General features: G+C 43.3%; 1 protein-coding gene across 14 annotated transcripts in view; it reads right to left on the bottom strand.

The window, feature by feature from the left end:
- The window catches only part of SEC31A (SEC31 homolog A, COPII coat complex component), a 32197-nt gene that overhangs the window by 16565 nt on the left and 2764 nt on the right, over window positions 1-12868 (bottom strand). For 13 of the 14 annotated variants that reach the window (XM_015861544.2, XM_015861546.2, XM_015861550.2 and 10 more), the window contains exons 5-17: window positions 12020-12218; window positions 11116-11211; window positions 10425-10565; window positions 9503-9645; window positions 8741-8840; window positions 7729-7890; window positions 7377-7529; window positions 5351-5587; window positions 4722-4796; window positions 2856-2912; window positions 2068-2145; window positions 923-998; window positions 571-749 (exon numbers count right to left, since the gene is read on the bottom strand). In XM_015861544.2, the coding sequence (XP_015717030.1) occupies window positions 571-749; window positions 923-998; window positions 2068-2145; window positions 2856-2912; window positions 4722-4796; window positions 5351-5587; window positions 7377-7529; window positions 7729-7890; window positions 8741-8840; window positions 9503-9645; window positions 10425-10565; window positions 11116-11211; window positions 12020-12218 (1696 nt within the window). The remainder of the gene's footprint in view (window positions 1-570; window positions 750-922; window positions 999-2067; window positions 2146-2855; window positions 2913-4721; window positions 4797-5350; window positions 5588-7376; window positions 7530-7728; window positions 7891-8740; window positions 8841-9502; window positions 9646-10424; window positions 10566-11115; window positions 11212-12019; window positions 12219-12868) is intronic. The other variant, XM_015861551.2, reaches the window with a different exon arrangement.

Raw genomic sequence — 12868 nt, 5'->3', positions numbered from 1 at the left:
CCTGAACAACAACTATAAACAACTGCAAGGTCAACACTCACTTCTTAGCACAGATAACAGCTCAACTCTCCATGAAAACATTTTTCTCCATAGGATGAACTGCAGTAAAGAACACATCCACCATCCACTACAAAGCTCTCCTTAGTTTAGGCCAACCACGGGAAAATACTAAACGGGCAGAGAAAACCTGCAGAGATTTTTCCTCTTTTCATTCATCCGCTACTAAAAATGCCAACTATTCCTGTCTGAAACTGGATCACAGATGGTGACCAACAAAATTCTACCTCTGGGCTGCAGCCTGTGAGGCCGGGTGCCCAAACTCCTAAAACGACCATACTTGGCAGCAGTCAGCCCTGCTCTAGGAAAGCACTATCCAGGTACTGTGCCTCTTCTTTCCTTACCAATAAGCTGTATTAAAACACAATAAATACTTGTGCTCTGAGATTGTGTAGAAGACTTGAATGTTTACCAGCTTACCTCTGACCTATGAAAAAGGCAAGAAAACTTATAAGGTGAAAAAGAGGTTGCCAAAAGCCTATGTGCCTGTTGGCTCTTAGCAGAAATACATACCCTGGTGATTTTGCTCTGTATCTTAGAAAAGTACTTTTCCTGTGTCCTAGAAAGCAGCTCTTGTCCACCAGCGATGGCCAAGATAATGGCATCAGCCATGCGATTATCGTGCAAGCAGAGATCTACGGCGCTCTCAAAGTTACCAGTCAGCAAAGCCTGGGTAATCAAACCATCCACATCTGCAAGAGAGCAGTTCATTTTCAAATGATGGTATAAAATGAATTAAAAAAGCAACAGCTGGTGATTCCATCCAGTTCTGCCATAACCTTATCTGCAAAGTAATCTGATGTAGGAAAGGTATGATCCCTATGTAATTAAATATAAATTTATATATATAAATATATATTTATACCTCCACTGACAGAGATATTAAAAGTCTTCCTTGCAGATCCCAAGTCTTCAGTTTCTTGTTTGTTGTCCTTGGCCCTCTAATGGAAAGGAAGAGCAAAATTTTTGAGATCACATATACATTTGGAATACACACACATAGCCTTAAAAACCCAGCTCTTGCACTATAAGGTAAGGCAGACCTCCAGACTGCCAGTCATCTAAAGGGTCATTCACTCAGAAGAGCATCAGCTTCCTCTAGTGACTGCACAAAGTCACTGAGAAAATCCTAGATTTATCAAAGACTTACAGTGTGTGTAAATGTGCCATTATACAAGCACTCTTGGTTTGGTCTTGTTTTTTCCTACAACAGATGCCAGGCTGGGGGGAGGAATAACACTGAAACAACCAGATCTACTGTCATCAAAGGCTTATGCAAGCAGAAGTGCACCAGCCCACCCACCAACCACAAATACCACCCAGCTCTTGGGTACTGCTTTGTACAGGTGTACCCAAGGCCCACAATCACACAAACCCCCCAAGGCAAAACAACCACCAGAAGATCAGATATATCCTCCCTTCTCTTTCACTTCCAGCCCCCAGCAGTAACAGTCTCCCACAGTGCTACCAAGGCTGCACTTTATCCCTTCAGGTGCAAACGGGCTGGCACTGGGATGCCAGTGAGAGTGATGCTGAGAACTGATATTCCCACCATCACAGCTACATCACTGCAAAAGGTTCTATCTAGAATCAGAGCAGTAATAAGCCGACTGCTTGGTAATTATTAACCCGAGGGAGAGAAGAAAGCGGTTAGGAAAGGCATTAAAAGAGAAATTCAATTAGAGTTGTGGTAGGAGATCATTTAGTACGTGTTAGGTAAATGTCAGAGTGAAAAATGAGAGTGGATGGAAGTCCTTGGCTCTGGTGCCAACTGGACTGTTACAAAATGAACTTGTCCTTCAATGCCACCAAAATCTATTCTAGTGTTGGCCAAGACTGATAAGAAAACCCCATGGAACTTAACAAGAGCCCACACATTATTCATTCTCAATAACACTTGTACATCCACAGATAATAGCAGGAAAAAAGGCAAAAAGATGAAATGTTCTTAAGAGTAACAAAGTAAATACACAGGAGGTCAACAGGGTTAGTCTAGAGGATAATAGATACCTCTCCCAAGAAATGCTCCTCTGCAGTCTGGCCTTCATCCCCTTTGTTCAGTAAAGGCACATCAGATTCTGTGGGAGCCTTAAGCAAAGAGAAGATGTCACAATAAAGGAGAAAGCCAGACAAGAGAAAGAAAGAAGTAATTTGCACTGCAGAGAATAGCCAACTTCTCATCATAGTCAGAGCCAGTCTGCAAAGCAGAGAAACGAATTGACAGTATATGCGCAAATACAATGAACATGGCAGAAACCCTCTATCTCCTTGCTTTTTGCTATTGCATGGTAAAACTTCTCAGCTTAGTTGCTTAAGAATGTGTAGCCTTTTTTTTCCCCCCACCATTAGGCAGCTACACGTGACATCCAGATTGTGTAGAGCACAAGCAACACCAGCATCCTTTGAGTTAGTCAGTCAGGAAAGCATTACAGATGCACATTCCCAAGTCTGTTTGTTTGTTTTTACCTCTAAAGCCTGTGTTGCTCTTGACACCAGCTGGCAGGCAGGCAAAGCTCTGCCCAACTTCACAGGAACATACTTTGCAACAGAAGGCTACACATAGGTAGCAAAAGAGCAAGAGGGAAGGATATCTGAGACTTGGGAATTGATATCTTGGGACTGACAGCCTGCTGCTAAAAAACAAGGGGAAATGAGGGGAAAATAGTAGTCCTGTTTTCTCTAAACAGAGATGTTCATCCTATTGAATGCAGCCACTCATCATGCTCTGGATTGAAACCGACTTATTCTGGGGCACTCTAATACTATGTGTGGAGTTGAATGTGCATTCATTTGCTTACCTCTCCCAGTTCGCCATCTGCACAACACTCTTTATTCAGATTCAGAGCTGATGTAATCTGAAAAGAACCAAGATTTGTTAAGGAAGTGCCCTTTTCCTTTAGAGACAGACTACTCTCAGACTGCACAACTAATAAATGTAGCTGGTATGCTGCTTGCAAAACAGTTAACATGAAGTTAGAGCCATTTTCTCAGTCTGGTGATGGAATTACAACTAAGCCCTGTGCACCCCAATCTCTGATGGAAACAAGAGCTGCTCTGTGCCTTTAAATCTTTTATTGTTAACCTGAGGGCCTCAAACCTCACTAGGGCTGCTGGAAACCACACTAATAAAAATAATATCAGAGCATACAAGAAGAAACCCTCTGTGTGCCCTGATGAGGGAATAACGTAGCAGTAACAATCTTGCTGGAGCAACAAACTGGTTTGAAAGCAGTTTCCAGACACAGCAGGCACGTGGCCTTGTGGTAGGACTTTCCAATGTACATCAGAGTTCAAATTCCCAGCTTTTACCACTTGCCAAGACAAATCATGACTCCGGATTCATTCTGGGGCCCTTAAAACTGCATGAAATGTAATGAACGGAATTTAAAATATAGGCAGAAGATATATTAGTTGGAGCTGTTTTCTTGTGTTTTGTTTTCTTCCATTTCTGATCATATGTGTAAGACAAATGATAAATGAAAAAGTTTAGATTCAAGGACAAACTGCCAGCAAAAACATTGTCTATAATCCTAAGTTTAGCATTTAATTGGTAAACAGTGTCATTTTTATGGAGACGCTTTCAAAACAAAATGTTAGCTTGACACAATAGCAATAAATCAGACATTCAAAACCATTCCATCACAACTGGGAAAGCATTTGACAAGTTCCTGAGCTCAGCACTGCAAGCAGCTAAGAGTCACAATGTGCAGCATCACACCACCAAGCTAAGAATGTTCTTCCACCTCCATTTCCAAGAAGTAGAAATTGCTTCCTGATAATTCAGACTTTGCCTTTCCAAATGTAGCCGTGTGTGATCTCGGTTTTCTTTTATCTTAATTATGAGTGACATCCCACACAAAAAATGACTATTCTAGGCTTGTCAGAATGCTTACAGCATACCTGTCTGACCTGCTGGCTTCATATTCTTGATGAAAATTTTCTGCTCCTATATATTTAACTGTATTATATGTTTTACATGCAGCTCAAGACAACTTCCTCTACACTCAATATGGCCCAGGTAAGACAAAAAGTCGGACACTCATGGCTTATGAGTTCCTGAATCAAAAAGCCTAAGAACAGATCAGATTCAGCGGTGATACAAAATAAGGGTGTATCTTCAATCAAGTCACATGAACAAATTGTACCAGATATCAAAGCTTCTGGATGGGCAAAAATTTCTCATCAGCATGGGAAGCTCAGATGTAGATTAGACTGTGAAGTCTGTTGGCTGCTTTGAAGTTCCCATTGTAGAGCTGTATTCCAAGATGGCTTAACTAACAAAATGCCTAAAGCAAATTGCGATTGCTGTAAGAATTCCAAAATTACTCAAGATATTCAGTCCTCTCTGATACAAAGGAATTCCACAAATAACACAAATACTCGAGTCTGCCATGTTTGTACAGAAGATCCTGCAGCACTGCTAACACTTGTACCTACAAGCTATTAGGAAAGTTCAGGCGCTGACAAATGCTACCTGCTGAGAAACACACTGAAAACAGCATTGTAGAAAGAAGTTTATTGTGCTGGAATAGCCTGTGGCTATCACTAATGGCTCTTACAATATCCCACACATAAATGAATACCTTGGTTATACAAGGCTGTACTTGGCAGATAAATCCATCAGCAAAGTATTTAACACAAGCACAGCTCTCAGGCACGCTTACCTTATTCCTCAGATCATCATTCCTGTATCCCAGCAGCTCAAGATATTTAGAACGTGAATCCTCTTCAAAGTTCACCTTCAAAAAAAGAAGACTAGATTGCAATGCATGATTTCCATACACTCACCCACTGACTTTTCACTTAATTGGAAAAAATACTCAGTGAGAGCCAGCAACTGACAAGAAAGCATCAAGGAAAATAAAATAAAACAAATAAAAAAAAAACCCGACAAGGTCTTCAGTGAACTGAGCATCTGAGCAGGTAGGCAAGACTTCAGTCTGATTATTGCAGGTAAACTGTGCATACCTGCTTCATTTGGGATCTTCTAAATGTTCATAGTAAACAGTGAAGCACTTAAAAGATGTAGTGAAAGGGAATGACAAAAACAGAGGATGCCTCTTCCAAGTCCTTGTTGCTCTCATGGTCACCTATGAAGCCAACGAAGACCTCAGGCTCTAAGGACCCTCATTTTTCTGTTGGGCCACCCTACTAAAAGAGATTACGTGCACCAGAGTCCACACTCATCATTCCCAACATCCCTTCTGCTAGAACACTATAATGTGGAGAAGAAATCCTTATTGCAATGACTTTCCCTGCTAATGAAAACTCCTGGACTGCTCTCAGTTGTTACCTTTAAGAAGGCCCACACGTTTCTCTCAAAGTCAGCCTGGGCCACATCGATTTTCTTCTGGCAGTAGCTGACAAAGCCTTCAGACTGCACAGCCTCCTGCAGCTGTGTTGAACGTGCCAGGAACTCCTTCTCTGTAACGACCTGACTCACATAGACATAGTGACGCTGCGGCTGCTGATCAATGCCTGGCTGCTGTTGAGGCTTGGCATTCTCAAATGTAACCAGCTTGCCTCCAAACTGGAATAAAGACACAAGCAGAGCATGTAAAAATGCAAGTACGCACTTGGATATGTGTGAAAAAACTATGCATACATAACACACGCACATGTTTTCATTTGATACATAAATGATCATTCAGCAAACAAATATCAGCTTGTATCACCACCCCACATTCCCATGCAATAAAGCAGCTCGCTGGATAAGTGTGTGTGAGACCTGAGAAATGGGTCTGTGAGTATCTGGTGCTATGACAGTGCTGTACAAGGTGTGGCAGCAGTTAATTTTGTTCACTGCAGCCCATGCAGTGCTATGTTTTGGACTGGTGATTGAAATAGCGTTGACACCACACCCCTGTTTTAACTGTTGCTACATGACAGTTACACCACATCAGAGTATTCTGTGTCTCAAGCTCCCCCTCCAGCAAGGAGTGGAGGAAATGGGGGGACATCTTGAGTTATGGCATTTCTCTTACCAAATACCCACTATGCATGATGAAGCCCTGCTTCTTCAATGCTTAAACATCTGCATGCCAGTAGGAAGGGGTGAACGTATTCCTTCCTCCTTTGCTTCCACATGCAGCTTTTGCTTTATCTATTTAAACCGGCTTTATCTCAATTAATGAGTTTTCTCACTTTTATCCTTCTGATTCTGTACCTAATCCAACTGTAAGAGAGCCAGTGGGCAGGTAAACGAGGTTCAGGGGCTTACTAGGGTTAGCCCACAACACACTAAAAAACCCTATGCATCATTAAATAGATGCTCAAGTATCATGTGTACCCTACTTACAGCAGCCTGTTTACAAATTCAAACAATTTCGGCAGTGAATTGAATTGAAATTTAGAAAGAAATAAAACCAACAGAAAGGAAAGGAAAAAAAAAAACAACATTAAATGGTGCCTAGAATACGATTTCATTTTATAGCTTAAAGTCAACTGACACAGGCCAGACCAAAGTGAGCATTACAAAAACTATGGCCAAGAAAGAGGCTGACAAATTGGAAAACCAGGACAAGGAAATAAACTGTTATAAAATGACACATCAATCAGTGGCTAGGCAATATTGCTTCTACTTGAGAGGAGAAAAGCTGCATTTAATTTGTGGATGAGATGACGAATAAGCAGACACACTGATAAAAACAAAGGCAGTACTTTGGCACAGCAATCCATTTCAAGTAGACTGTCTGCCTAAAAATCTTCATTAATTCTCTTGGGAAACAGCCTCAGAGTCCAGAAAGCAAGGCACTGGTGGTAGCTGAAGAGCAAATGACCCTGCTCTCATGAAAAGCAGGGCCTTGCCTGCCTGTCATACAGCTTCTCTGCAACTCCTACAATGAGAGAGGAGCCCAGGCCTGTGTGCTGTTTCAGGGGCTCCTGCTACCTTCCATCAGAGCATACCTAGTTATCTTTCTCCACGCTGAGCCATATAATGCCTACAAACTGGACTGAAATCTCAGCTAGTTGCCCAACTTGTCCCTTCCAATAATACATTTGTTTATTCAAAGCAAACACTACACAAGTAAAAGCAAAGCCCTCAATTCCAAAACAGAAAGAAGTGCCTCTGGGCAACACAATGCCTCCCCATTTCTTTCTCCAAGCATTTTTGTCATGCTTTTGCTGGCATGCTGTCCCAAATGCCCAGTCCAGATGCTGTTTTGAGCATCTCCTGTCACCCCAGCAAACAGGGCACACTCTCATGATGTGGAACACAATGACAAATTCCCCTGTTTCAGATGTGCTTTGCAGGTGCCACCACTACCTGTATCTCCCTCCTGCCTGGCCAGCTGTGCCCAGACACGGTCCCTACTCACAGAGAACGATGCTCCCACAGGTCGCCGGATCCATTTGGGGGGTTTCTTTAGGGGCAGAACGACGCTCTGTGGTGCAGTCTGCTGGGGAAGCTGCAGGGGTGGGAGAGGCTGTCCTGTCCCAAATGGGTCAAGGTTCCCAAATGAGGATGAAAGCTTTGAAAATAAAAAGGTGTGGAAAAAACCCACAAAACCTAGAGTGAGACATCATCTCCAATAAACTGAACTGTTTCTTTTTTCTACAGCAGATTAGTACTCCTGCAAGCACACAGTTGGGACACCCTCCAAAGGCTACCCACAAACCCATGCTTTATCCCCTTTCTAACCATTTTCTTAGCTTCATGCTTCTCAGTACCTGGTCAACGTGCTTCTGCCTCAACCCGTCCGTGCTGCCTCCCATGATAGAGTAAATGCTGATCCGTCCATCGAATGCAGCTGCAGAGAGGATGGCAGGATTTCTGGGACACCATTGGATGTCAAAGCACCACTGCATGTTTGTGGGCAACTCATAGAGAACCTGGGCAGCAGAAACAAGTCCGGTACATCAGAGTGAATATGAAATACCATGAGCAGCAACAGCAACTTTCCTGTGTGCCCAGAGACGAAGCTGCTCTTCTTGCTCCCCAGCAGCCCCCACATCACCCATACACACTAACAATGAGGACGTGACAATCCAGCACCACACACCACTGCTTTATCTCCTATTCCCATTGACTTTTCTGTTTATTCCACATATGGTCAGCTAAGCAGGCAGTGTATTTCTGTGCTGCACGTGCAGCTACTGACTTGGCTCTGTGCATTGTGACGAGCTGCTGGAACTCGTGGTAACTCATCCACAAAACATGGGAACACACCCAGGCTCCAAAGGCAGTATGTTCTGGGGGACAACTGGGAGAGTTAAAACCTATGCTGCTCCCAGGAGTTTCTCCTGGCCCAGAACAGACAAGTTTACCACTACAAGAGACATTTAATCTCAAAGAAAGGATTTGTTCTTTGCTTGTCTACTAAAGTTTTGCTGAGGGGGCCAAGCAGTAACTGCATCACTGTCTCCCAGGAAAAGGTTTTTATTTTACATCAAACTATGCAGTATGAGTCACCCAAACGTAGAGCTCCCCAGCTCAGAATCCAGCTTGGATCACACACCTGCTATCCCACCTTTTGCCTTACACTTCTGCAGCCAAGTCTGGATTCTGACAGCACATCTCTCCCTGTCTGCAGAATGATCTTGCCCACACAACAAGCAAGAAGTCCATATTGCAAAAATTAGTGAAAGTGCTTGAAAACAGATCAACTGCTCTTAAATTGCTGCTTTACATAACACCATGACACCTCCAAACAGTTTTTAGTAAGTGATGTGCATACAGTACCTCGCCCGTGTTAGGGTTTGAACACAGTATTTTGGCATCCTTCCCACAGCTTAGTAGCAGCTCTGAATCTGCCATACTCCAAGCAATAGCCAATATACCCCTGTGTGAGAAGTCACAACCAAGTAACATATTAATACGAATGCAAAATGGTGATACAGCATGTTTGTCAGCAAGTTGCTACAGTAGCTGAGCAGTCTACGTCAAAATGTCCTCCCCACTCCTTCTTCTGTTTTTTGCATGAGTAGCTGTAAAGGTACAGTCACCATAAATAAAATTCAATTAAATAAAATTAAATTCAACACTTCTGTATGCAGATATGGTTACCAATCCACTCAAATGGTTCGACTGATTGCACCATCATTAACACATTTTATGCAAACTAATAGGTTGAAACAGTGATTATCAACATTCTGACAGCTTTTTATTAGCAGAAAATCTGTATCAGCTGAGCGACTGGCAGCAGTTTTGGCGGTAGCTGCAACACAGACACTGCTGCTCTTTACGTAAATCAATCTACTGCCGACCTTGCAGTCCAGCTGCTTCTCAAACAGAACAGAAGCAAACCAGGAACTTTAAAGTTATTTTTAATGTGAGGCCCATTCCCTTCCAGCCAGCAGTATCCAACACTGCTTGCTGCTGGAAAGTGGCTCCACCTAAGCAAGCATTGGTAGGGAACCACACAAACAGTGAGATGAACTAACTGCTATAGTCATAAACAGTGTGAACATTAAAGAGCAGCAGGTCACAACAAGCGTCTCGTACCTCGTATGGCTTTCCAAAACACGCAGTGGAGAGGAGGTAAATCTAAGGTCCCACATCTGAATCACGGGTAACCTGTCATCCTCCGAAGCCAAAACCATCTGGGTAGCAACATCGGGGTGCCAGGCCAGGCCCGAACAGTGCATCTAAGGGATAACATTGTGCCACAGCACAGGGTAACCACATAGTGCTAAAGGACAGAAGGCCACCAGTCTAAATAGATTTGCAAGGAAAACACAATCTCAAGATGCCAATTAGCAGCTGTACTTCTGGATGTTGCTTCTGACTGCACTGAGATTGGGATACTGTCCTCATCTCCACGAGCGAGACTTGGAGTGAGATCCTGAAGGCTCTCCTGTTTATAACTGTTTTAATACAAGAATACTGTAAAAGCAGCTGAACAGAGTTTTTTCACTACTTTAGTATTTATTGGTATTTTAATAAAAGCCATCATTACGCAGAGGCTATCATCACATGAAAGCTCCATCAGAGCATTACAATTACACAGTGAAAACAGCTTACCGTACTGCTATTACATCAAGGAACAGATATGTAAAATATGAAGTTAGGAAGCTTATCTGAGCAGGAATGCAGTGACCAAGCAGCTCATTCAGGAGCACACACACGTAAATTTTATCCTGAACTTGCTACACCCTCAGTGTTTTTATAGCAATACTCACTTATATTTATAACAAATCATACAAATATTTCACTCTCCATAAGATAAGTGGGCTCTTTTCTGTATTGACAGCATGGGAGGTGTGATGGCTTTAAGCATATGGGAGTAGGGGTAATCAGGTCATGGGTTAAATTCTTCTGTGGTGTTCCATCACCACGACCTATCCTTGCCAAGCTCTGCCAGTGACATCCAAGCCACCTGCACTTCCCTGTAAGTACCGATGCAGTTGTGCCAGAGCTAACTCACCCGGTTGTTGTGGTCGCTGACTTTGATGATGGGTTCATTTTTCCTGAGATCCCACACAGTAGCTCGACCGCTGGGGCTGGCGGAGGCCAGGATGTGCTGGACTTGCCTGTTCCACGCAATGCAGCTGATGTCTTCAAGAGGCTGCCACACAAACAGCACAGCCTGTCACACCCTTTCCAAAATAATGTCTTAAGGAGTGGGGAAAGTTTGTTAGCTTTTCTACTTCCTTCCCCCAGAACAGAAAAGCAATGCTAACCCAGCCCTTCTTGGCGCACTGCATTCCCTAAAGTCAATAAGCACATGGACTAAAAGACTGCACAGCTTAAAAACAGACCTCCCAGCACAGAAAATCCTACACAGGAATCCTTAACAAAAGCAAGCTTCCTTCAAAATGACCACATGAAAACAAACTAAAGTCACTCAGGAACAACATACAGCAAAGGAACTTGGTTTTACTTACATTAATATGAAGGTATTCGTTATTTGTTTTACCACATAGACTGTAACTAAGATTGCCAGAAATGCAGCTCACTGTTAATTGCAATTAACTGATACTCAAGTTAAATTTTAACACTCTCCCCCACCCCCAGGCAGCTTCAAAGCTGTCGGTCTTAATGAGCTCACATCCTAAGTAACATTCGTGTTTTCCATTAGTTTACTCTGCAGTATTTCATGAATACCTATCTAGTACCTGTGTCTTTGCTCCCGGAGTCATCGGTGTGGCAAAATTATTTAAGTCCCAGATATAGATTTCAGACTCATTAGCACCAGAGGCCACCAGATTAGTCTGTAAGACACGTTAAAATATGGTAAGAGTATTTTCAGCACCAGCTTTTGCAGTCTTAGCCACAGACTGACGAGTCTGTGCCAATTTCTTCTTAAGGGAAAAGCAGCAACACCAGAGATTGAAGATAAATGCCAAGTAAGTAAAGGAACTCCCCACACCAAATCAGACCAGTGTGCCAAGAACAAGATTTCTGTCTCACTGAGGGTTCCTCCACTGCATGGCAAACATGTGAAGAAGCTACAGCCACAGAGGGCCCAGTGCTGACATTTCTAGGATAGAGCAGATGGGGAAGCAGCATTTTGCCCCAGGGCCGGGCTGGCTGGAGGGAACATGGCACTTGAGCCTCCAGCCCAATCCTGTGGCCAGGATGCAAACATCCAGGCAGTGTGATGTGGTTTAGTGGCACCGAGCACCCTTTGTCTGCATCCTACAGCCGCTGACATGCAAGTCCTAACTTCATAAGGGACAGAAAGAGAGGAAGCTCTTCAGAGAAGGCACAATGAACAAAGGGTGGCCTTGCTAAAAGTAAGTGTGTATAGACAGAAGCGTTATTTAGGAAACAAAATCAACTCAGTTCTCATGCAGCTGGTGGGGGGCTGAGGAAAAGCTGACCCGCTGAATCTAGAAGCAACTAAACTCTCATCAGCAAGTGAGAAAAGCTTGAGAGTTCTGCCTTAAGAGGCTGCACCATGGTGTATTTGCTCTGACTCCCTTTTCCAAGTGAAATATTTAGAGCTGTGTGTGGCAACAATCTGTTAAAACAGGCCACTCATCCAAGACTGAACATGATAAACAACCGAAAACCCACCTGAAACATGTTGACATCAAGTGCTCTCACTGGTCCCGTGTGCTTGTCCTTCTGAGCAATTATCACTTCGGATTCTCCAGCTATGATTTTGGCTGGGTCATACAGAATGACATTCCCATTCTCACCCCCAGCAATCAGGACTCCAGAGACTCTCTCGCCTGCGGTCATGCTGTGAGGCCCCCAGATCAGCTTGTGGTACCTGCACGACAGACAGACACAGGCTGCAGCCATCCAACACCATAATACGAGCAATAAGCCTGGAGGTGAGCCTCTGCTATCTGTGGGCAGCTGGTTGTACAAGGGAGAGAAAAACAGATGGAGCTGGAAAAGAACTCCCAAACCTTTTCCTCATCAGTGCTCCTGAAAGTGCAAATATTCCATCTGTAGTACTAGACGCTCAGCAAATGACTTACATCAGAAACACGTCACTTGGACCGCTATCTATTTCCCAAGCTGAATTAGAGGAATCAAATACACTTCCACAAGCCCTTTCAAGCCTCCGTGCCACTGCACAAAAAAAGCCCACACATATTTCCTTCAAACCAAACTTGTTGAATAAACAAAACAGCATTCCTGGGTATTAGACCACATAAAGCATAGTTTTCTTCTACATATAACAACACACTACCACATCACAGATGTTAGGCAAGCAGAAAGCTTACACTACACTGACGAGCTACTTTACGGTATCAGGCAAACCCTTTCTCTGGGTATCCTGATTTCTGTAATTCAGCGTGTAACTAGGCAAGGGTAGAAGAAATGGAACAATCAACAGAGAGGATTAGTATTGTACTGTCAGCAACATTCAACAGGCCTTAAGTATCCTAAAAGAAAACAGAAAAGGCTGAG

The sequence above is a fragment of the Coturnix japonica genome, chromosome 4, assembly GCF_001577835.2.
Source record: "Coturnix japonica isolate 7356 chromosome 4, Coturnix japonica 2.1, whole genome shotgun sequence".
Lineage (NCBI taxonomy): Eukaryota > Metazoa > Chordata > Aves > Galliformes > Phasianidae > Coturnix > Coturnix japonica.
Note: the sequence above shows the minus strand (reverse complement) of the source record. Positions and strands in the feature narration are given on the sequence as shown.